The sequence below is a fragment of the Orbicella faveolata genome, unplaced genomic scaffold (assembly GCF_042242905.1).
Source record: "Orbicella faveolata isolate gen_17 unplaced genomic scaffold, um_ofav_v1 contig_1, whole genome shotgun sequence".
In the NCBI taxonomy this organism is placed as follows: domain Eukaryota; kingdom Metazoa; phylum Cnidaria; class Anthozoa; order Scleractinia; family Merulinidae; genus Orbicella; species Orbicella faveolata.
This window is the reverse complement of record NW_028301536.1, coordinates 30,355,001-30,377,843: the sequence shown is the minus strand read 5'-3', so window position 1 is coordinate 30,377,843 and position 22,843 is coordinate 30,355,001. Positions and strand designations below refer to the sequence as shown.

At 37.5% G+C, this 22,843-nt stretch overlaps 3 protein-coding genes across 4 annotated transcripts in view; 2 read left to right on the top strand and 1 right to left on the bottom strand.

The window, feature by feature from the left end:
• Nucleotides 1-29: 29 nt before the first annotated feature.
• LOC110053634 (centrosomal protein 20-like) lies at nucleotides 30-3,826 on the top strand. The gene is made up of 7 exons (XM_020759891.2): nucleotides 30-97; nucleotides 207-295; nucleotides 428-536; nucleotides 1,032-1,119; nucleotides 1,393-1,499; nucleotides 2,010-2,060; nucleotides 2,528-3,826. The coding sequence occupies exons 1-7, from the start codon at nucleotides 70-72 to the stop codon at nucleotides 2,599-2,601; spliced, it is 546 nt and encodes a 181-aa protein (XP_020615550.2). The 5' UTR covers nucleotides 30-69; the 3' UTR covers nucleotides 2,602-3,826.
• On the bottom strand, nucleotides 2,455-6,952 carry LOC149118733 (uncharacterized). Its single transcript, XM_089272022.1, has 3 exons — nucleotides 6,488-6,952; nucleotides 5,246-5,425; nucleotides 2,455-4,687 (listed from the first exon to the last, which is right to left on the bottom strand). The coding sequence occupies exons 1-3, from the start codon at nucleotides 6,573-6,575 to the stop codon at nucleotides 4,362-4,364; spliced, it is 594 nt and encodes a 197-aa protein (XP_089128148.1). The 5' UTR covers nucleotides 6,576-6,952; the 3' UTR covers nucleotides 2,455-4,361.
• Nucleotides 6,953-13,719: 6,767 nt separating this feature from the next.
• LOC110053545 (unconventional myosin-Va-like) overlaps nucleotides 13,720-22,843 on the top strand; it is a 30,824-nt gene continuing 21,700 nt past the window's right edge. For both annotated transcript variants that reach the window (XM_020759790.2, XM_020759789.2), the window contains exons 1-13: nucleotides 13,720-13,939; nucleotides 14,033-14,140; nucleotides 14,259-14,373; nucleotides 14,602-14,658; nucleotides 15,951-16,095; nucleotides 16,593-16,749; nucleotides 18,158-18,383; nucleotides 18,980-19,194; nucleotides 19,683-19,814; nucleotides 19,921-20,054; nucleotides 21,230-21,311; nucleotides 21,764-21,904; nucleotides 22,486-22,692. In XM_020759790.2, coding sequence (XP_020615449.1) covers nucleotides 13,913-13,939; nucleotides 14,033-14,140; nucleotides 14,259-14,373; nucleotides 14,602-14,658; nucleotides 15,951-16,095; nucleotides 16,593-16,749; nucleotides 18,158-18,383; nucleotides 18,980-19,194; nucleotides 19,683-19,814; nucleotides 19,921-20,054; nucleotides 21,230-21,311; nucleotides 21,764-21,904; nucleotides 22,486-22,692 — 1,746 coding nt within the window. In that variant the 5' untranslated portion in view covers nucleotides 13,720-13,912. The remainder of the gene's footprint in view (nucleotides 13,940-14,032; nucleotides 14,141-14,258; nucleotides 14,374-14,601; nucleotides 14,659-15,950; nucleotides 16,096-16,592; nucleotides 16,750-18,157; nucleotides 18,384-18,979; nucleotides 19,195-19,682; nucleotides 19,815-19,920; nucleotides 20,055-21,229; nucleotides 21,312-21,763; nucleotides 21,905-22,485; nucleotides 22,693-22,843) is intronic.

Below are 22,843 nucleotides of genomic sequence, written 5' to 3'. Positions count from 1 at the left end.
TGTCTGTTGTCGATGATGAGCCCGCAAAGAATCAGCTGAAACGCAAACAACTCTACCGCCATTTTCAAAATGGCGACAGTGGACGAGCTGAAAAGTGGTACGCTGCACACAAATTGTCACTAAATGTGTCATTCTTATTAAGTTCTTTTCTCTGATTTGTTGGTTAAACGTAAATGTAAGAATTGCTTATTTTGCATTCGTATCAGTGTTAAAAGAAACCTTAGAAAACAGAGGAGTTCTTGGTCAAATTCGCGCTCGAGTTCGTGCAGAAGTCTTCGGCGCTTTGGACGATCAAGTAAACGAAGTTTGCACCTACTGTTGTTTTGAGTATCCTTGTGTGCCTTGTGTGTCAAGTTAAGCTCAAGCTTATAATTTAAAATCAATCACGCTGACGCTATTCTGTTAAATCTGTTCAATATTATTTTAGTCAGAAGCAAGACCTGTACTTTCCAATGAGAACTTGTTAATCAATGAACTTATCAGAGAATACTTGGCATTCAACAAATACAAATACACGGAGTCAGTCCTTTTAGCAGGTAGAACTTTCTTTAATACATGCATGAAGTGGGTGACTACTGAGTTTGGTCGACTCAAGACCAACCATGCCTGATATGCCACCAAAACATGATTTATTATTTACCATGACACCTAAATGTGGCCACGAATCTGGCCATATCAGACCAGTGTCTTGGTATTACAGGATATCATGACAAAGGAATGGCTTCTGATTAGCGAATTGCAATTTTTTTATGAAAATGATAATGATTATGAGTCAGACTATGTATGTCTACATGTGCTAGAAATCGATGTTAAATAGAACAATTGAGCATATTGAATGAGGTTTTTTGTAATGTGAGGAATAATCAAGGGTGTGGTGTTATCAGGCAAAGCTGAAGGCTGAGACTGCCACCAGTTAAGAGACTTTGATTGTTCTGAATATCATGGAAAACTGAATTTCTTCACTGTTCAAATTTCCCTGTGACACAGTCACCCTAATGCCTGTTCTTCCATTGTATTACATGTAATCCCAGAGACAGGTCAACCCAAAGAACCAATGGACAGACAATTTCTTGTTCAAGAGCTTGACATCACAGAGCGAGACTCTACATCACCCTCCATGTAAGAGGATTACATTATAATTTCTATACATGGATTTACTCGAGCTAAGACTTCCTGAATATAGTGTATTACACAACCATGAACATTTATTTGATCCAGTAGAGTAAATCAATGGAATTTTCAAATTTCAGCAACTTGATATGTGCATTGTCTGCTTCAGCTTTCAGTTTTGGCAGATTCCTCTTACTATCATGGTTTACACCATTTACCTTATCCAAAATCTTTTAGATTTTTGCAAGCACAGATTACAGAAAGATTGCTGTTTTCTTGTAGGCCACTTTTGTATGGCATTTTAGCTCATTTTCTTCAAGGAGGCCACAGCGATGGAAGAAGATTGAGAGGACTGAAGGATGAGTCATTGTTAAGGCCTGTCTCAAGAGGTTAGTACAATGCTCTGTTACCTTGTAACTGTGATGATGTACATTGAACATTGTTAAATACCCAGACACTTTGATACTTACTCATATCACTCCTCTGTGACAAGAAGTACATAGCACTAATTTTTTTTGTCGGTTTGTTTGTTTTAAATATCAATCTCTACGATCATGGGGAAGTTGTTATTATAAATTTGTATTTAGTCTCACAGGAAAGAGTTCATATTAAGAATTGTTTTTCTTATTGCTACAATCATGATTTCTTCCCTTCTGTATAACATGTGAAGATTTAGTGCATTCAATGCTAAGTGAAAAAAAGAAACAGAATGACCCAATGTTGAAGAGGCTACATGACCATAACCTGCACAGGGTCCCCTGTGATTCTGGAAGGGACTTAACACATTGATCCACAGTGGCCCTGCAACATTTGATCAGATCTTTGTTTTGCAGTTATCTTATGTTAGGAGCATCTGGCATCTCTTAATAGTGTCATTTCACTTCCATTGTTTTGATCAGATATACATTCAAGAGGAAATCCAGAGGGATTGCTGCATGTTCAAGATAGAGGTACTGAAGACACTGAATTTTATGTTAAATGGTGTACTTTATCTTGTGAAAGGCTGAATGTAAACATTAAAACACACAATACACCTTTTTAAGGACATATTTCATCGTGTAACTGACATGTATTTCAAAATGTTGTGCCATGTTTGTTAAATGAAGATATGAAATGCTGAATGTATTTACCCTTAAAATATTAATTCCAGTCCCACCGAAGGTTTTTGTCTTGAACTTTCCTTTGGGAATTCCAGTTTAGGGTCTTACTTCCTTCAAAAAATTAGCCAACCAACACACCCATCCCCCTCCCCCCCCCCCCCCCTTCCCTGCCCACCTCCTGCTCAGAATGTCTAATGACCTTCTTGGGATTACCATGGAGTCTTCTTGAAACTGCACAAATCAATAATAACTGAAACCACCATTTAATTTTGAAACAGTCTTTCATAAATGCACTGTCTTTTTCCTTCGGTGTACAGGTGATGGAGGTAGATTGGACTCAAGCTTTGGTCATGAACCTGAGCCTGTTGTGTTTAGAGGAGGGAAAAGATGACACTTTTCAATTTCCAGGACTGATTAATTCATGACTTCTCTGTTACATATCAGTAACAAATTCAGCTAAACAGGTTGTGAGAGCACAGCTCTTTATAGAGCAGTTTTCAATTGAGTGTTGAAAGTAATCACCACAGGTTATTACTGTCATTGGTTTTGGTCTTTGTTTTACTACAGTTTGAGATTGGCTGAGTGGTGTAACTGGTAAGTAATTAGTTTGGTTTTGGTTTTATGACACTCAATTGAAAACTGCTCAAATGTCACAGAAAGAAAAAAAAACAGGGGAGGGATGTCAAATGTATATTACAAATGAGAAAGGGGATTTGAGACACTGACCTTGGGTGCTTACCATTTAAGTAAAACATTTGGTTGGAAAGTACCAGTAAATGACTGAACAGAAATTTTCTGGGAATATTGCATGGAAATTGAGGACCACGTCTTGGAGTGGTCCTTTCGTTGCAGGTGGTAGAAACCATTGAAAAATTCTACACCTTTTTTCATATTCTCCCTTTTCCAGTCACCTATCAGTGGAACTAAACAATAACTAGAAACCAAATAGGCACCATCTTTTTAAATCAGTTTTCTGATGTTGAAAAAAAAAAGCTTGTAGTGCATGTATTTAACAGTCATCTCAATCGGAACAACCTTCTGTAGGATAAATTGCAAGCATTCATCATTTTGTTACCAAATAGAGAACTCTGGCTTGTAAGAAAAATTGTAAACTCAACATCTAATGGCTGGACACTATTTTTAGCATTTTGCACTGCTCATTGGTTTTTACCTTGTTTGCTACTCCTAGTTCAAAAATTGATAAATAGTACTTTTGTATATGACTTAAAGTATACTAGAGTTAAAGCTTATAGCTAATGTTTTGTGTAAAGTTCATTGAGTCCTCAGTGCCTGGAGAACTGGAAACAGGTTTTGCATTGCTAAATCTTTTCTTCAAGATATTGCTTTCTACATCTAGAGTTGCCAAGTTCCTAGATGTAGTTGTAACAAGAGTTTATATTTTATATAACCACCATCAATAGTTTGTAATAAACTAACTGCCATAAATTAGCTTTAACTGCCATAAATTGGCTTTCAAATGCCCTTTAAGAGCCAAAATTACATGATGTAACAAGGTAATGACAAAATTTGAAAGGGGTTAGTCCTTGTTTTGTTTACAATTCCCCAGCATGGCTAGCGGTAGGCTCTTTAATAAATTGCCCTTATTTCTCGGCTTACACTTTTGTCCATAAATGAATTCGTCAATATGCTAAATTCTGTCTCACACCATCTCTGGTGATCAATAGACCTTTTTCGCTTGGGCGGTTTGTTTTCCCATTATAGACCACGCGATATTCTCTAGAAAATTGTTCTCTTATCCGTCTTAAAATTATTTATTCTTTTGCAGACGACTATTTGAAAATTTGAACGGAAGAATTCTCCAGAGTATCATCACATGGTCTGAAATGGGGCAACAAACCGCCCAGTCGAAAAAGGTATATGGAGCGGTTTTCAGTAAAGTATCAAAAGTACCTTGCATTTGTTTTTGCTTCACTATGCTTAGCAATTAGTTTAAAAAGATCAAGCGCCACTTTCTCAACCAATCACAAGGAAGACCAAAACCAATCACGATTCGCGCGCTCACATTGTTTGGTTCACTTGATTTTCCGTGTAATTTCTGACTGGCTAGAGTGGCTATTACGACACTCATGATCAAGTGGAAACCGCTCTAAAAAAAACCGTCATATGATTTGTCTCAATCTTGTTCCTGGCTCAATCATACACGTAATAAGCCCAAGCAGCTGTAACCAAGGGAACAAAACTCCCAAGTTTCACACAACGCGAGCCAGTGTTGCAGTAATCTCCCATACAACAACTAAAGTCACATTTGATCACATCCAGCCCCTCACATGTCGGATTGTAGGCAGTACACAGTCTATTAGAGGTGCATTTCTTGTGGAAGAGTTTGGTGGAGTTTGTTAATCTTTCCTTGCTGAGAGTCAGACATTGGTCGTACTTGTACGGGCAGTTGTGAGCTTCTTGGTGAGATTCACAGTCAGATAATGAGATCCCACTTGTGCAGATGTAACATTTCACACCTAGGGAAGTCAAACAACAACAGAAAAAAAACCGGGTTATAGTAGATAAGCCTGACAATTTCCAAACCCCAAGGCTAGTTCAATTCTATGGCACTGAGCGACTCACTATAGCTCCTCTTAACACAACACCTGTAGCTAGTGCGACGCTATATGGCCGTTAGTGTACCTGAAACAAATCGCTGTCACATGCTTATGTAGATGGAAATTCTTCTTGGAAATGGTGTGATCACACTTATAGGCCAGGAAACTAGGATGTGATTTGCGGGTGTAACGAAGTTGTGGTGCAGAAAAACGTCTGGTTGTTTCACTATGTAATCTTCTCTTGCAATCTTGACGAGAAGTGATTGTAACACTCCCTACAAAAGAAAAAAATGTCTCAAATGTTCACTTTCCGGGGCTGCTGCGAGGAAGTATTGCACAAGGGACGTTTATTACCTTGCCGAGTTAATCAATGCCTACTCTGTAAGGAATTCAACTTCACCCTACTTGCCTCGCAAAGGTGCAGAAAAATTGCACTTAGAATTACTTTTAAACTGTAAATAGCGATTTTATGTTTACCAGAGCAAATACCCCATTCTCCGTCACGGTCGTAGTTATCGGTTGTCGCACACCAGTGGAAGTTGGACGGACCTCCTCTGGTACAGAAATAGGTCTCTTGTCCCTCGTATGTGAATGGAAGCACACAACATTTGCCGTCCTCTGTTCTTTGCTCACATATAACATCCTCGTCTCCATACACTGCGAGAAATCAATGCGACAAAAATATAAAAAAACGATATTTCGCTGCGACCGACATTCACTTGTGACACACTAACTTATTGCTACGCGTGCCACAAAATGTTTGGCAAAATTGCTCGAATAATAATGATAATGATAATGATAATAGATTTATTTAGCGCTAAAATTATAACATATTCTAAAGCGTTTTACAATGTAAGATTTAGTTTTGCAGTAAAAATATAAGAAAAATGTTTCTAAAAATAATACAATTTAAAAATCATATTATAAAACTATGGCATGCTATACGCTCATTTACAAAAGTAAGTTTTTAACTTTGATTTAAAAACAGTCAGGGTTGGACTAAGTCTTATTTCACGAGGAAGTTTGTTCCAGAGAAAAGGTCCAGAGTATGCAAAGGCGCGATCACCGAATGTCCTGTGTTTGGTTCTGGGGACAGCAAGGAGGTTATGGTCTTGGGAGCGTGCGCAAGCGACAGGTTGTGGTAAAGTCTATATAAAGTCCTTTATAAAGTCAGGTGCTTGATTATCAAGAGCTTTGTAAACAAGAAGTAATAGTTTTTTAAAAACCGAACACTATAAATCACAGGAAGCCATTGCAGGCCGTACAAGGGAGAGGAGATATGGTCAAGCGACGAATGCATGGACAAGAGTTTTGGATGTCTCAGGACTGAGGAATTTCGTTATTTGCCGAATTCTGTACAGGCCATAAAACGCTTTACTGCAAATCTTGCCAATACGAGGGAAGGAACGCGTGAAGCGACCCAGCTTCCAGTTCGATACCATAGTCGCGCTCATCTCGCAAATTGCATACTAAACAGCTGCTCTGCTTCAGTTTCAGACAATCTGATTGAATTTAGACACGACCATACCTTATTTTACGTTTTCCAATTTAAAATATGATCACCTGTTTTTTTTTAATTCCTTCCAATGATAACAAATACTCTTTACTTTATGCATACCAGTTGCAAATTTGCTTTCGTAAGCTAAATCTCCTGAAGACAATACATGCTGGTGTTAACAACTAAAATAGTTGAAATACTCGTTTTAAGCGATAACCTACCTTGTCGAAGGATTATGAAGAATGCTAGTACTTCCAACAATAACAATTTCTTCCTGTCTGTTTTGAAGTGCGCAAGAGATGGTAACATGGCGGGTCCCTTCCCTCGAAGGAAATTCGCAATTTCCAGCGTAAACAGACTTGGACGACTTCAAAAGCCACGGATTATTGCGTAAAAACCCAAAAATAACGGCCCTTTTCGCTGAAGCGACAAGTCGAATTGCTACATTGCTGAAAATACGACCAAGTTTGTTTCAAACAACACAACAGCATCCCACACCTTGAACAAGAACGACAAAATGATATGCTTATTTTACTCTTCTCGCAGAGAATTCCCGCTGGTGAGTAATTTTTGCCAATTACAATAATGCCTTCCCTCAGCTTGCAATTTCGCAGTGAAATAAAAATAAAATAGTCACCGTATCTATTTTCTATCAACCACAATCGAGACATTTACGGAAACACGAATGAAACTTTTAAAGATCTTACAAACAATCTGGACCTGTAGCTTTGTGGTTTTCTTATCTTAAGAGTGCAATTCTTGTTGTGTTGACGGTAGGGCACTATTTTACCAGCCAAATTGTATTTATTTCCTGTGAATCTCTTCATCATTAATTATATATATCTTGTGGGTCTTTTTGTTTTGTTTTTTTCTAGACTGGCGATGCTATAAGTGTCAACTGTCTCTAACTTTGGAAATGTTTTATCTTTACTGCAACGAAGTCTATCAAGTAAAATTGGCAATATTTGTATTTGCATTTTCTTACACTCCACATGATTTCACCCAATCGCGACGCCTTGATTTTGTGTGGACCTTTTGGTCAGCATTTTATTGTTTATATTTGTTCATTGACATAATTTGAAGCTTTTTGTCTTTCTTCGTAATGAATTCATTTTTCTTCCATTTTTTGTTTCTTTTCTCCTATTTTGAGGAAATGATGAGAGCGTTTAACTAGCTTTTGATAAACCTGGTTTTTCTTCCTACCGCATAAAGTAAATTAAGGTGTGAAATGACATTTTTCCTAATTGGTGCTGTCAAATATTTTCCATAAAAAATGAATACTAAAATATTCGCAGTCTATGCTAAATTTAAAATGTTTGTGCTTGTTAATTCGTTCAAAATCCAAGAAATCTTTCCCACTGAATAATTCTTTGACCATCATTTTTAATACCAAAGCTCTTAACAAGCAAGGAAAACTTACCATAGAGAATTAGCAAGCAGGTATTACAACAGCTTTGTTAAACAGTGTAATAAGCGAATACCGCATAAAAGTGCATTTAAACTGATAAAATCGTTGCAGTATTGCCCTGGTAATTTAGTTTCGAGATCTCAGCTGAAAGCTGCATGTTAACAAAGAATAGACTTTGTTACTGCTTCACCTGATGTCACACTCGGTAGCACCTAATAATTCATTGAGCGCGCGCGTATGCTCCTGCCTGGGTTTAGTCACTCCTCTCCGTTTTTCAGTGTGAAACAATTGACATCATCGTGCCCATTGCAGGTCCACTCGATCTATCATGCGGTCGTTGTCGCGTTAAGTTAGCGTCAGGGATTAGTTCCAAGTTTTCTACCTAGTAACAGCCTTGCTTCCCTATTTGTATTTTAACATGACAAATTGTAACAAATTCCGTAGCAGTGAGAAAGAAGTTAAACATTAAAAAAAAAAAAAAAACGACACAAAGAAAACATGTTTGGGATAAGTAATGACCCAAACAAAGTTAAAGACTATAAGAAATACAATAAAAAGCTGAACAAAATAAAAGAAGCTTCAAAGACAAACTACTTCAAAACTCAATTTAAAATGTTTAGTGATAACTTAAAAGCAACGTGGAAGTTGATAGGAACGATTATAAACAGAAAGAAAGCCCAACAGGGTAGGTTAATTCAAAAACTCTTATATAAAGGAAAGTGTTACAATGATAAGGCAAGTATTTGTCGTCAGTTAAACAGTCACTTTATAAATGTTGGGCAAGACTTCGCGGCACAGCTCCCAAATTATAAGTCCTACTAATTTCATTCGTAGGCGACTCCAAAACAGTCACGTTCAGCGGTATTTACAATCCCGAAGTTCAGGATGCGTTGATTGGGCTAAAACTAAATAAGTCTTTTATAGGTACGCCCCCCAGGTGCATTAAGTTAGCATTCAATTTTATGAGTGAACCCCTAGCTAGACTTTTCAACTTATCGCTCTCGCAAGGAATTATGCCAAATCTTCTCAAAATATCGAAGATTACGCCGGTTGATAAAGGAGGCGAAATAATTGGCCCGACGAACTTCCGTCCTATTTCAACACTGTCAGCCCTTCCACAAATATTTGAAAAACTGGTTTACAAACTACTTATTTCCTATTTCGAGCTGAGAAACTTGACATTCTTTTTGAATATCAATTTGGATTTCGTAAGGGTAAGGTCCACCGCTCAAGCCATAACTGAAATTGCGGATACTTTAAGAAAAGCAATTGACAACAATCTGTATACATGTGGAATTTTCTTAGACTTTTCGAAAGCTTTTGATACGGTTAACCACAGCATCACTTCTACAAAAATTAGAATCATACGGAATAATAGGGGTACCGCTGGCCTGGTTTGAAAGTTATCTTACCAAAAAGGAAACAATACGTTGCCTTGGGTGATACTGAGTCGTCCTATCAAACCATGGTCTGCGGTGTCCCTCAAGGAAGCTCGTTAGGTCCTTTCCTATTTTTGATATACATCAACGACCTCCCTAATTGCTCTGAGGTCCTTTCATTTAAGATATTTGCGGACGATACTAACTTGTTTGCTTCTGCAAAAGATTTAAAATCATTAGGATTGCAAATGAATTCAGAACTAAAAAAAGTTAAAGAATGGTGTGACAGAAACAAGCCGAAAGAAAACATCGAAACAAAATACATCGAAAGAAAACCAATTACATGATCGTAAAATCTCAAAGGAGAAAGAATACGAATGTTAATATAAATATAACTAACCGAGATGGATCATGCCACTCCATAGAACAAAAGGACCACATTAAATATTTGGAAACAATGATCGACAGTTCTTTAACTTGGAAATGCCACATCTCATATGTATGTGCAAAGTTTTCACGGAATACAGGAGTAATCTCTAAGTTAAGGCATTATCTACCTCTCAAACATCTTACGCAGATCAATTAAAATCTCAGTTATTTATCCTTATATTTCGTATGCTATTGTAATCTAGGGCAGCACCAGCAAAAAAATTTACAAAAATACAAACTAAGCAAACTTGTGTTATTAGGTTAGTGTTCTTTGCAACTCTATCTGGCAAAAATACCGATAGTGCTCTACCTTTACTTAATATCTTGGAAATCTTAACGGTAACAAATGTATATCGCCTGCATGCTCTCAAATTCATACATGCATGGCACAAAGGTATTTTGCCAGAACTCTTTAACCATTTTTTCCAGTATGCCAGCAACGTACATAATTGTAACACCAGGTATGCGGGCAATCAAAATCTTCACAAATTCCGAGTTAAAACAAATACTGGCAAACAAATTATCTCATTTATGGTCATTGATCTTTGGCAAGAAATATCATACAAGTTTAAAGATCTAAATCAATTTGCTTGACAATACCATTGTCACCTTTAATTGTTATATATGTATCTTTTTTTCTTTTTTTTTTATGCTAATATTGTAATTTCAAAATGTAAGTGCAAAATAAAGTGAAGTTGAGTTGAAGTTGAAGCGAAACCTGTATTAAGTGGGCCCCATATTAAGCGGACACCCTTTATTGAGTGGACACCAGCTTGAGTCCCAAAATTTTCTCCAGTCCCCCATTTACTGTAAGATAAATCTGCATTCAGCGGACACCTCTGTTAAGCGGATGCGGACACCAATATTGAGACATTTTGTTGCACAAAACCTGCAATAAGCCGACTAGGGCAGTTTACTTCTAAAGGTTCACCTCGGACTCCTTTAACATTGTTCAGCGATGTCGTTTTAAAGCTAAGTGACTATTCCAGATTGATGCATTGACTGACCGGACATTGTACTATGAGTAGCCGTAGCTATTCTTTGATCTTACACTGTGTTACGCTGTGTTACAAAAGGATTAATAATTAACTATTATTGGACAATATGTTAGAACCTCTTTTGAGCGGACACCCTGTATTAAGCAGACACTAGTAAGGGTCCCAAGGGTGTTCGCTTAATACAGGTTTCACTGTACTTCAGTATTCATCATCAGTTTAAGGATGCTTAATTACAATATGTGACTAGTAATATGCAAAGTAGATAACAAAGAAGTACTTGTAAAGAATAGAAACGAAGCTAATTGCAATAAACACGATACAAATTCTTGAATATAATACAAAAGGAATGATCGAAAAAGCGACCACAAAAGACTCGAAACGAATACGAAACTGCCGAAAATATTATGCAATTCCCAGAAGTTACGATACCAAACAAGGAAACGGAAAAACAAGGAAGACTAAATAATGAAAACCAAATTAAGTGTCAAATTAATGTTTTTGTCCAGGGCTGGGCGTTCCCAGTCTATTTGGAGGGCTTCTTAATCTTTAGTTGGAAGCTAATGGACGCCGAGTCCACGGTTTGACAACATGGGAAAATATTCCATATAACATAGATTCTTGCAAGACTGAACCCTGCAAATGTTTGTTAATATGGGAATTAAGTACGATCCGAAAGTGTCAAGTGTACACGAACCTTCACCGACATGACATAACTGGCAGGCAGCCCATTTAAATTTCTATACCACCAGATCAGAGAAGGTGACGCATTGGGAATCGAATCCTTCACACTAAACGTTTTTTTTTTTTACCTATGAGAAGTAAAAGCTAACCTTATGTGCAAATCCTAGTTTCAGCGATGATCACGGTCTCCCTTGTGCTCCAAGAGAAAAGGGGCTTCAATAAACGTTTATTTGAAGAAAAATTTTGTTGTTTCACCCCTCTTTAATTCTTTGAAATATTCCTCCCGGTATGACTTAGTTGGGGGCGTTGTAGAACTTCTAACGATAGCAATTAACTGCCCTTCGTATAATAATACAAGAAAATTGTTTTTTCATCAAAATAGAAGTTAATTGTCGAATTTCAGAATGAAAAACGTTCTAAGTGTTGTTATTTCAAGGCCTCGTCTTCCGATGTACGGATGAGACCAACTTTGTATAGCCGGAAAAAGAAGTGAAACTGTTAATGGCGAGAAGCCTGGTATTCTTATGAAACACTGATGTAACTGATGAATACAGGGCGACTGTTGTCGATAAGAATATCTAAAAAAGGTCATTTGTGTATTGCCTCGGTCTCCAGAGTAAACTTATGTTAATATGGCATGTTGTGAATTATATGATAAAAAAAGACAAGGCATCATTCTCGTTGATAAATAAACAAAACATACTGATCACCTACATATCTACGATAGAAAATAACTTCAGGGCAGGGTCCTCGCATTTTTCTAACCAAATCCTTTTTATGGTGACCCAAGAATGGGTGCGAAGGGTAGGGGGAGACCCATAGCTATCCCGTCACAGGTTTGATCGTAAAAGTTCCCGTTGAAAGAAAAGTGAGTCTGGCAAACCAGCATAGTCTTCGGCGTTTCCAAGTTTCAATGATCATAAACAAGTCCTTATCGATTGTAACAGGTTCATTGGCAACATTCGGACAACGTATCCAGGCACCACAGTGAAGACAGAGGAATATGTCGACTTGTTCGTTTGTTTACATTTCTGCTGCGAATGACGAGAGGAAACAACAAATAGCAGACAACCGGTTTACTTGGGAATATTGAAACTGGCATGAACTTGATTGAGTATGTGACAGGATTCTTTATTATGCTACCCTTTGAATTGAGCGAGCAGAGTTGCCGGATGATCGGCTTCCTTGACGGTTGACGGTTGATCTAGGGAAGGGGCCCGGAGGCCCCGCCCCCAACTATTGTGGGTAAAAAGAGAAGAAATCGCAGAAGAAAGAATAGCCGGCAGAGCAAGCAAAACAAAACCGCCCCGCCCCCCTGCCCCCTTAGCCCAAGGTCTGGATCCGCCACTGTTGATTGACTGTTGACCACGGTCAAGTTTTAGACTTGTTGACGTGTAACAGCATTGACACCCTCAGCTTGCGTTGGCAAGAAAAGCAAAAGTATCAAACTACATTGAAGTTTTCACGAAAAGTATGAAAATGTTTGTATTTGCATGAAAAACAAAAGTGGTCAAAAGTATCAAGTTGTACAAATTTACGGTAAAAATCGAAGTATCCCAGGCACGTACATTACGGCCGCCCAAAATGATAAAGTTTGTGGTTTAAAAAAGAAAAACACAGTCTAGGCCAATATTTACCTTCGTCGGACGAGCTTTTTTGGATACCAGTAACTCTCATTGACTCTTGATACAATTAACTATAAAATAACTGAGCTACTACGCGCGTCCTCATTGGTCGATAGGTGTGTTTAGATGAGAGTCACGGCTAAACACGGTTGTGACGTTTTAGATTCGCGCGTATTTTACGAGAATTATTTTATAAAGGCAATAGAGACTTTTTTTCGTGTTTACATAGCCTCGATTACATAACACTCGAGGGGCTGGGAGGTTTCTCGAAAGTTATGCAAACCCTCGCCTACGTCTCGGGTTTGAATAACAGTCTCGAATTCTCCCAACCCACCTTGTGTTCAGATGAGGCTACGTAAACACAGAAAAAAGTTCTCTATTGCTTAAATGTATAAGCTTACTCTCTTTTTTTCCTTTGTTTCTCTAGCTATTCATTTCTTTATAAAGCATATCTTAAGGAACTCGATCATCTAATCAAACTTCTTCTAACTACTCTTCAAACACCTTTCGAAGTCACCAGGTCCTGTTACAACGCTTCAGTGCTGAGGAGAATCGTTCAGGCCTTCACTGACTTCGAAGTATTTATTAATTGTTATTGCTGTTGTTTTACTGGCCCGCCGGCCGACTCATCGCTTTTGGAAGTCTATACTGACGCGTGAGCTTTTCACCTAGATTTTAATCTTCAAACTCTTGAGGTTATTTCCACTTTTCTCTCCAAATTAGGCGCGCGCGAATCAGACACTCGCTGAAAATATCCGTCCCAGCAAGGAACAAAATGTAAAATGACAAGTCTGTACGACGCAATATGAAGGCTGTGACGTCAATACTCTGGCCTCTTTATGCAGATTTAAAAGTCTATATCTTCAAAAATGTCATGTATACTATTGTAGCTATTTTGATTTATATGTTTCAACTTTTTTCCTGCTAGAGGTATTTTTCCGACAGAAGGAACAAGTGTACAGTTGGTCAGCGGTTATCCTCCTGGATGAAGACTCTCGAAATGGCAGTGGTTGAGCCGAATTCTGTGACATATTTCTGCGCTATTTTAGCGTGGAAACTCTTTGCAGGATGTTTATAGTACATCTTAACATCTTAAATGGATATATAGAATTTAAAACGCCTGAAAATGACTACGTTAGAACTGTATACGAAGGTACTATTCAAGGGCTTCGTTTGTTGTCAACTTGTGCCTGGTGCAAATTTCGCAATTGCAAATTTATCTGTCGGTTTCTCTTCCTTTCTTCAGGGAGCTCGGGTATGGATACCTCATGATCAAGTTGTATGGATTGGTGGAGAATTAACCAAAGATTTAAAAGAGGACGGTGTCCTAGAGATTGAGTTGGAAGATGGAAATGTAAGTTGTCATTAATTTCATGTTGTTCTTGTTAGTTTCGGAAGAGTTCGGAGTTTTCATTTTTATTTGGAGGTGTTTACGGAAGCTTAGACAGTCTGCATTTGTTTCTCCTCGACAGGACATTACTGTTGATGTTTCTAAGGACAAGAAAAAGCTTCCTCCTTTGAGAAACCCTGAAATCCTTGTTGGCGAAAATGACCTTACAACCTTGAGCTACTTACACGAACCAGCCGGTTTGTACATGCAGACTTAAGTTATATCAATCAATTTCTTGTCTGTGTACATTTTTCTCCAGAACTTAAGAATTATTTTCCTTTGTTCTGTCTTCTCGTGAAACCCATTGAATATTTTGTGTCTGACGAACTTCATTTTAAATTGTCACATAAGGTTGCCGCTAGTATAAATCAAAAATCTATTTGGAAGCTGTTTGTTAATTCTCTTTATTTTGTTTTCGCTTTTAGTGTTATACAATCTTCAAGTGCGTTTCCTTCAGTCTAATGCGATATACACTTACTGCGGTGAGTATACATTCCTTGTTTATGAAAAATTTCCTGCTGTTTAAGCTTAAATTCTTTCTTCAAGTGTTGCAAAATAATATTGGAACTAAAATTTTAATCACTTCCAAACCATATCGCGAAGTTATTGGCTCGATGCTAATTGCACTCAAGGTTTGTAAGCTGCCCTGTTTATTCGCTGGATAAATCAGCGCACAAGCAATATCTTATTGTAAAGTAAGCAAAAGTGTTTGTTATCAAGCAGCATTTCGAGTAGTCTTTTGTTTTGGTTTTGGTTCAACGATGGCATTCTTCCTAAAGACATTTAAATTTTACATTGCCTCGGGCGAGGAAAGAGCGAGAGAAATCAACTAGCACATTTTTCAAATGCAAATTTATTTCACTTCTCTGAGTGTTTAAATTCCTGTCATTCCTATTTGGTTACGTATTTACATTTTGTTGAATGGCACTCTGGTTTAGAATTTTTATCAGTTTAAATCGGATCCCCCCAGAAAAATAATTTAGCAAGAAATTAGTGAGTTCATTTTGTATATCTTGTAAATTGGAAGGACGTTTGCATGTTACAGTTTTATTGTTTAAACTGGGCAATTTTGCAGGAAGGCAAAAGAGAAACATTGTTCTTTAAGGTTTTAGATAAGTCCTCAATTATCAATTTAATTGTACAGGTTTCTCATTACCTACATTTGTAGGACAAAATGACAATAGTTTTTAGTCATTGATTTGACTGTGTTAATTGAGTTCACTATTCCCGGTTAATTGTTTTTCTCTATGCTCTGTTGGAGAAATGATTTTTGGTTATAATGACCTACTTTTCCAACTGTAAAGTTTTGGATATAAGTCCCACCCCTCCCCTGTGTCAGAAGGCTCCCTCCCCCTCCCCACTTAAAGGTCCATCTGAATGTAAACAGAAACTATTCCGGTTTTATGACTCCATGGGTATAAACCCTCCCCTGACTGTATCTTGTTTCATCAATGCCATCACTCTTACAGAACAAGTAAGAGTATGCAACAATATATTTTTCTATCTTGAGAAATGCCATTACAGAAACTATGTAGTGTTTAAAGTGCACATCAGTTAATAATTTTTATATCCATTTGTTTCAAGTTGCAATAATTAAAATACAATCAGAAATAGAAATCAAAATGGTTTGAAAATTTATAAACCAAAGATAATATTTTAAACCACATGTAGCAAGACCATGCTTAGTATTGTTTTGCCAGTGAGATAAAAGACACATACTGCTAAATATGTTCAGCACTTGTGGTTTCTGACAGTGTTACTGTTTTGGCTGTAGGTATTGTTCTGGTGGCGATTAACCCTTATCAACAGCTCCCTCTCTATGGGCCAGACATCATATCTGCCTACAGTGGGCAGTCCATGGGTGACATGGATCCACATATCTTTGCTGTTGCTGAAGATGCTTTTAGAGCCATGGCAAGGTAACTTAGTTTAAGTATTTTTGAAACCTGAAGTGTTCACATGAATTTACATTTTTATGGCGCAGCAGTAGCAGTGTCAACACGCTTTTATCGAGTTGTGTGAGTGTTATATTAGCCGGTGCTGAAAAGTCACAAAAATGCAAAAGTTAAATTAATTTAAATTAAGAGAACTTTTCATTGCTAAATTTTAAAGGAAAAAATACTTTTTTTTTCTGGACTAAGCTACTTCCATGTAAGTTCTGTTTTTGTTTAGTTGATTTAATAATGCTAAAGTTTTAAAAGTAACATTTTTTCAAGGTTCTGATGGTTTTTTTTTTTTTTGCTGTTAATTAATACTTTTGTAACCCTTCACCACCTCTACTTCCCCGTCGTAAATTCTTATTTCTACATGTATGTTAAGAAAAAAAGTTTATAAAAACAGGGTTCCATTGTGTGGCAAACAGAGATACACTGATGTACATTAAAGCTGTAAACACTCTTTTCTTTTTCTAATTCAGAGATGGGCTGAACCAGTCAATCATTGTGAGCGGCGAGAGTGGTGCAGGTAAGACAGTAAGTGCCAAGTATGCCATGAGGTATTTTGCATCAGTGGGCGGAGCATCCACAGAGACACAGATTGAAAAGAAGGTCTTGGCGTCTAATCCTATTATGGAGGTGCAGTTGACAATTTTATAGTTTGAATATTGTTCAGGTAGCATTCAGTAATATTTAATTTATAGCAGAGCTCCAGGGGCAGGGAGCCCCATACTTATATAGGAAAGAAAAGGAAACCCATGAGTTGATTTTCTCATGGTTATCATGGCTAGTGGTATTGTTTGTGGGCGCGTACGCACAACGGTGACAACGACAACAGAGTTGCACAACCTGGCGGCCATACTCCGAATAATAGGTTGACAGAGACATGCAGCCTTGGTTTACCGTGTACTTCTTTGATATTGGACATCCATGTTATGATCAATTGACACCTGTCAAAACAAGGTATCCGCTGAATAGTATCACGAGACCATATCGCGGGCTCAAGTTTACAGGTCATCGAGATCTCATGTTTTTTTTTTAAGTTGACTGCTGACCAAGTGCTGGTTTTCGATTGGATCGTGGGCTAATGTTAGCTTAACTTGCTGAAAACAGGGTAGGATTGTTTGGAAGCCAGTTAACGTTAACCCAGGTTTAAAAGTTAACGGAATTATAACTTTTTCTTCTATACAAATTAATGTTTTTTGCTGCTTTGTTTTGTGTATATGGTGATTATTAAAACTCAAACCAGAAGGCCAAACAATATGCAGAAAACCTCACCGCAAAGTTACATGAAATCAAAATTCTACCTTTTCCTGGGTTAGCTTAATCAGACTCTGAACAACCCGTCCCAGGAGCTACGTTTTTAGGCTGGCCTAAATCTATATACTATGTACCTGTCACTGATCAATCTTTGGGTAAATTAAAGATTGGACTCTTAAATGTTGACAGCCACCCTCCAGAAGGATTTAGCAGAGGGGAGTGGGGGCGGGAGACAGGGTAGAACAGCGGAGGGCTGGGAAATTCATCCTTCCCCTACCCCTCCCCTAGTCCACTTTTTTGCTCACTTGAGGCTTCTTGAATCTTACAAATCCAATATGGAGGCTCAACACTTTATCAGAATATTTTATCAGCACTCGCTCACCGAAAAATGGGCTAGGTATGTAGGCTATAAAAGTCTGCATATGAGCCAAGTGGCCTATCAGGCCATTGCTTATGCTGATTTCTATAGCATGGAGCGACTAGGAGTATTTCTACTCCCCCCTGGATGGGATGCGAGTCCATTGCGGGTTTACCCCCACCATTAAATTCGCTGGTACCCATTTATACACCTGGGTGGAGAGAAGCACTGTAAGAGTAAAGTGTCTTGCCCAAGAACACAACACAATGTCCCTGGCCAGGGCTTGAGCCCCCGACCACTTGATCCGGATATGAGCACACTAACCAGGAGGCCACCACGCCTCCACAAAAAAAATATGCCTGGTATGTAGGCTATACACGTAGCTCTCTTTTTCTATCTCTCACTTTTGATATTTATAACTTATTTCAGGCCATTGGTAATGCAAAGACAATACGCAATGACAACAGCAGTAGATTTGGAAAGTACTTGGAGATAGCCTTTGACAGAAACTATCACATTATGGCTGCTCACATGAGGACATATCTACTGGAGAAATCCCGAGTTGTATTTCAAGCACCTGATGAAAGGAACTATCACATTTTCTATCAGCTGTGTGCTGCTTGTGATATCCCGGAACTCAAAGATCTTAGACTTGGTGAGGCAAGACTTAACTATAATTATAACTGCAGGTGTACTTGCCTAGCTAACAATGGTATTTTGTGGAATTAGATTACAGCTTCCATGCATATAGAATATTTTTTAAGCAATACTACTGAGAAAGCATGAAGCAAAAAGAAAAAAAGGCTTATTTTATGTGAAAACAAGTTATTTCAGAAATGAAAGCCATAAAACTACCAGAAAATCTTTGAGGCCCGATCATTCAGGACAGTGCCTGGTCCAATACTCGTGGAGAATATTGGAGTGGGAATGGATACATCTAATTGGTTGATTGTAGTTACTGGCCCTCTGAACTTAGTTGGGTTAAAAAGTATTTGTAAGTACACTTTTTGCTATATCTAGTCGTCTTACCTTAACTAAACTGTCAAGAACAGCTCAATCTCCTCAAGAAAAGCTGTTGGCCAACTATCAGACTACTATGGACCAATTGTTGGCCATTATCTAATTGAAGAAACAGTTACATTTCCAGCTTTCTAAACTGATGGTACATGTAGAAGCATCCATGTGGCGAAAAAGCACAATTTTCAGCATGAACCTTTACAATTTTGTCTTGTTTGTTTATGTTTTGTCCAGCACACCAAGATAACTTCTACTACTTGAATCAGGGAGAATGCCCGTATGTGTATGAAGTTGATGATGGAGAAAATTTTGAGGAGATGCGTGAAGCTATGGATCTTGTGGGAATCATGGAGGACGAACAGCTCATGATCTTTAGAATCTTAGCTGGTATTCTACACATTGGTAACATATATATTCATGCATCTGGAGAGGAAGAGAGTGAAATTGATGTAAGAAACTATTATGTTTGATGATCAATCATGTGTTGTTTTATAATTATGATTGTTTTCATAAATTTAGTTAAAATTAAAATTGATAGCAGCTTTGTAGAAGTATATTCTACAAAATGTTTGGCAAACAGTTTTTAAAGTAAATTTGTTTCAAATTCCAAAAGTTAGCAGCTCAGTGGAACGTCGCTTTAACAGGGTGACAAGGGACTGGGGAAACTGACTTATTTTATCAAAAACCTTCAGTGGTTACAAAAAATTTGCGGAAATTCAACCAAAACTTTTGTTATTTTTCTCAAGGTATGGTTAGAACTAATGGTTATTTCCATTGGGGTCACTCCAATTTTATTTAGCGAATAATTCAACTTAAGAAGTTAATGCTTTATCCTTTAATCATTTCATCTTTACCAACATTACACCAACCAATATTTGATTTCCTTTATTCTCAGAGATGCATTCTTACTAATTATTCTATTATGAAACATTTCTAGGACAGTGACTTTCATCTCACAGTTGCAGCAGACCTTCTGGGTATAGATAGAAGTCAATTTAAGAAGTGGCTTTGCAATCGCAAAATTGTCACTGTGCAGGAAGTGTTAATCAAACCACTGAATTCTGAAGAGGTAAGCAAGATCGGTGGCTTTCAAATAGTGTGTGATGATAAGGAAGTAAAGGTTTGAGAAATAATGAATTCAAAATAACTGTATGTGGCATTGTTCCTGCTTGTAGGCCAATTCTGGAAGAGAGGCCATCTGCAAGCACATTTATTCACAGCTTTTTAAGTGGATTGTTCAATGTATCAATAATTCTCTCACTACTGGAGTCAAACATCACTCATTCCTTGGAATTCTTGACATTTATGGGTGAGTTTTACAATTAAGCTCCATGCCATTAAATCCTTACAAAAAAGTTACTGCAGAAATAAGCGTACATGTAGTTTGTATGCTTTTTCTGTTCTCTTTTTCCACCTTTTCAGAATACTAATTAAAAATGGCTTGCCTGAGCATTGGCACTTTTGGTATTCTGAGGAGGCTATTAATTAAATTTAAAAAAGAAACATTTAGTCATAGACCAGGTACACATAGGTGCAATTCTGCAAAAAAATGTTCACAAAGTCTGTTGAAAAATTAAATTACATTTTCCTGGAGAAAAACTGGTAAAGATGTTTTTAGCAGACTGTACATTATACAGGCGGCTTGAATATGGGATGCATATGCATGTACATGGAGCACAGCTGGGACCCCTGATAGGATGTACTGTAGGTTGGGGTAGGAAAGACATTTGTCAATCTTCAGTGCAGTGTAGAACTTTTTTTGGAATTGCAACTTTTATGTTGTCATCTAATTAATAAGCCTATAGTTAATATGAAGTAGAAAATGATGTGCATGTTCACATTGGGAGAATTTGATAATTTGTAGAACAGAAGAACCCTAAGCAAGGGTTGATTGCTCAATTTTGAGTATTTTGAAATATGTTATGAAATGCAAAGGAGAGAGGTAGACATCTTTAAAATAAGCTAATAAATTGCAATAAATAAACAATAACCTCCATTTGGGGCAAAAATATGCTTGGATATTTGTCCGCAGACATTATCTGTACTGAGAAGTGAACAGTTTTCTGAGAGCATAGCTCGAGGAAAACTGTGAGCTATGAGGAACAGATAATGTCCAAGAACAAATATCCGAGGTTATTTTCTCCCCAAATGGAGGCTATTGTGTTTATTATCCTTCAAATGTTTTTGCAACACCCGCGGTTTTGAAAGTTGGGGAATATCATCTGGGTATTCCCCAGTTTTAGCTTGAGCATATTCAGTCACATGCACATTTAGACCAATCGCATGCAAGTGAAAACATTTGATAGATTATGACATGTGATAACAGGGTGTACATAGCCTCATTCAAGATTACTTATCTGCACCTATCAGAGTGCATGTCAATCAGAATTTTATAAATTTGTGTATAAATTGTAATATTATTATTACCAATATAAACCTGTTCAGAAGTGGATTGCTTAAATTGAGAAACAATGACTCTTTCAGATTTGAAACATTTGAAGTGAACAGTTTTGAGCAGTTCTGTATCAACTATGCAAATGAAAAACTCCAGCAACAGTTTACACAGGTAATCACTGCAGCCAGATTTACAAAAATGGAAATGGAAATTATATTCAATCCAGTGTTGCTTTTTTTAAAATTACATTTGTTTCTGGTTTTACTAAATTGTTGTTTTTTTTTAAATTGTTACAAAGTTGAGACCATAATAGGCTATTTCTGAGTAGCTCTTACTAGCTTTTTGCGTCTGTTTCAAGATGAGTCTTTTCGTGAATAAGAATCTGTAGGTGGAACATAATTATATATTCACACAAAAAGACTCATTTTGACAAAGAGCAGAGAGGTGAATAGCACCTCAGAAATGTCCTACTGCTATCAGTAGAGTTGTAGAATTTTGCATCATTCTGTATTCATTGATGCCCGTTATTTCAAGGTTTGCTGTTGTTTTCCATTAAATAAATATAAAGCCATTGCTTTGCTTTAGAAATGTTATGTTTGCTTATTGTACAACAATGTTTGCAGCATGTTTTCAAACTGGAGCAGGATGAATATGTGAAGGAAGAGATTGAGTGGTCATTCATCAATTTTTATGACAACCAGCCATGTATTGACTTGATTGAAGCCAAGCTGGGAATCCTTGACTTACTTGATGAAGAGTGTAAGGTGGGTTTAAATTACAGTTTCTTTTCTTACATTGTGATAAAAAAATGTGTCTGTTCCCTTTCACTGTGACGTGTTGCTAGGCATCGCAAGTCAGGGTTTGTGGTACTAATGGATGTGTATGCCATATTTTGGATGGTTGTTGAGAACCAAAGTTTTTGTCGTATCCTGCACATTAAATACCGTTCTCTATTGAACAAGGGTGGTTCTCTGTAGGTAACTCCCAGAGGCTGATCTGGGGTGTGCACCCCCCCCCCCTCCCCTGCCCCTGCGATGAAGCTTTCTTCTTTGTATTCACTTTTAACATTTGTTTACCTCACCATTCAGTTACACCATTCTTTTGTGGCACACCCCCTCCTAAGAAAAATCCTGGATCTGCCCCTAACACCCTAGCATTTCTATCCAAGAACAAAACCTAACAGCTGACAGGCAGACTGCACAGTAGATGGCAAGGATTGATACTTTGTATATCCAGATAAGAAAACAACGTTTACATATCCAGAGCAAAGGAAATTTTTACCAGATTTCGTGAATTGGTTTTCGCATCAGTAAATAATCCTTGTTTTATACTGTCACCATCCTAGATGCCAAAAGGAGCTGACAGCTCATGGGTACAGAAACTCTACAAACAACACCTGAAGAAACAGCATTTTAGCAAGCCACGACTGTCACAAACAGCTTTTATTGTTCACCACTTTGCTGATGATGTGGAATATGAAGTCACTGGGTTTGTAGAGAAAAACCGCGATGTTGTCAATCAAGAACATCTGGCCATTCTTAAAGCTAGTGAGGTACGCGGCATATGGTGGCAAATAATACTGATATCAACTTGTCTCCACGCAGAAACACTTGTCATAAAACTTTATTTAAACCTAAGGTTAATTGTATCACAGGGAGTTTCCTTTTAGAGTGATTTCAGGTTTATCCTTCATTTGAGTCATC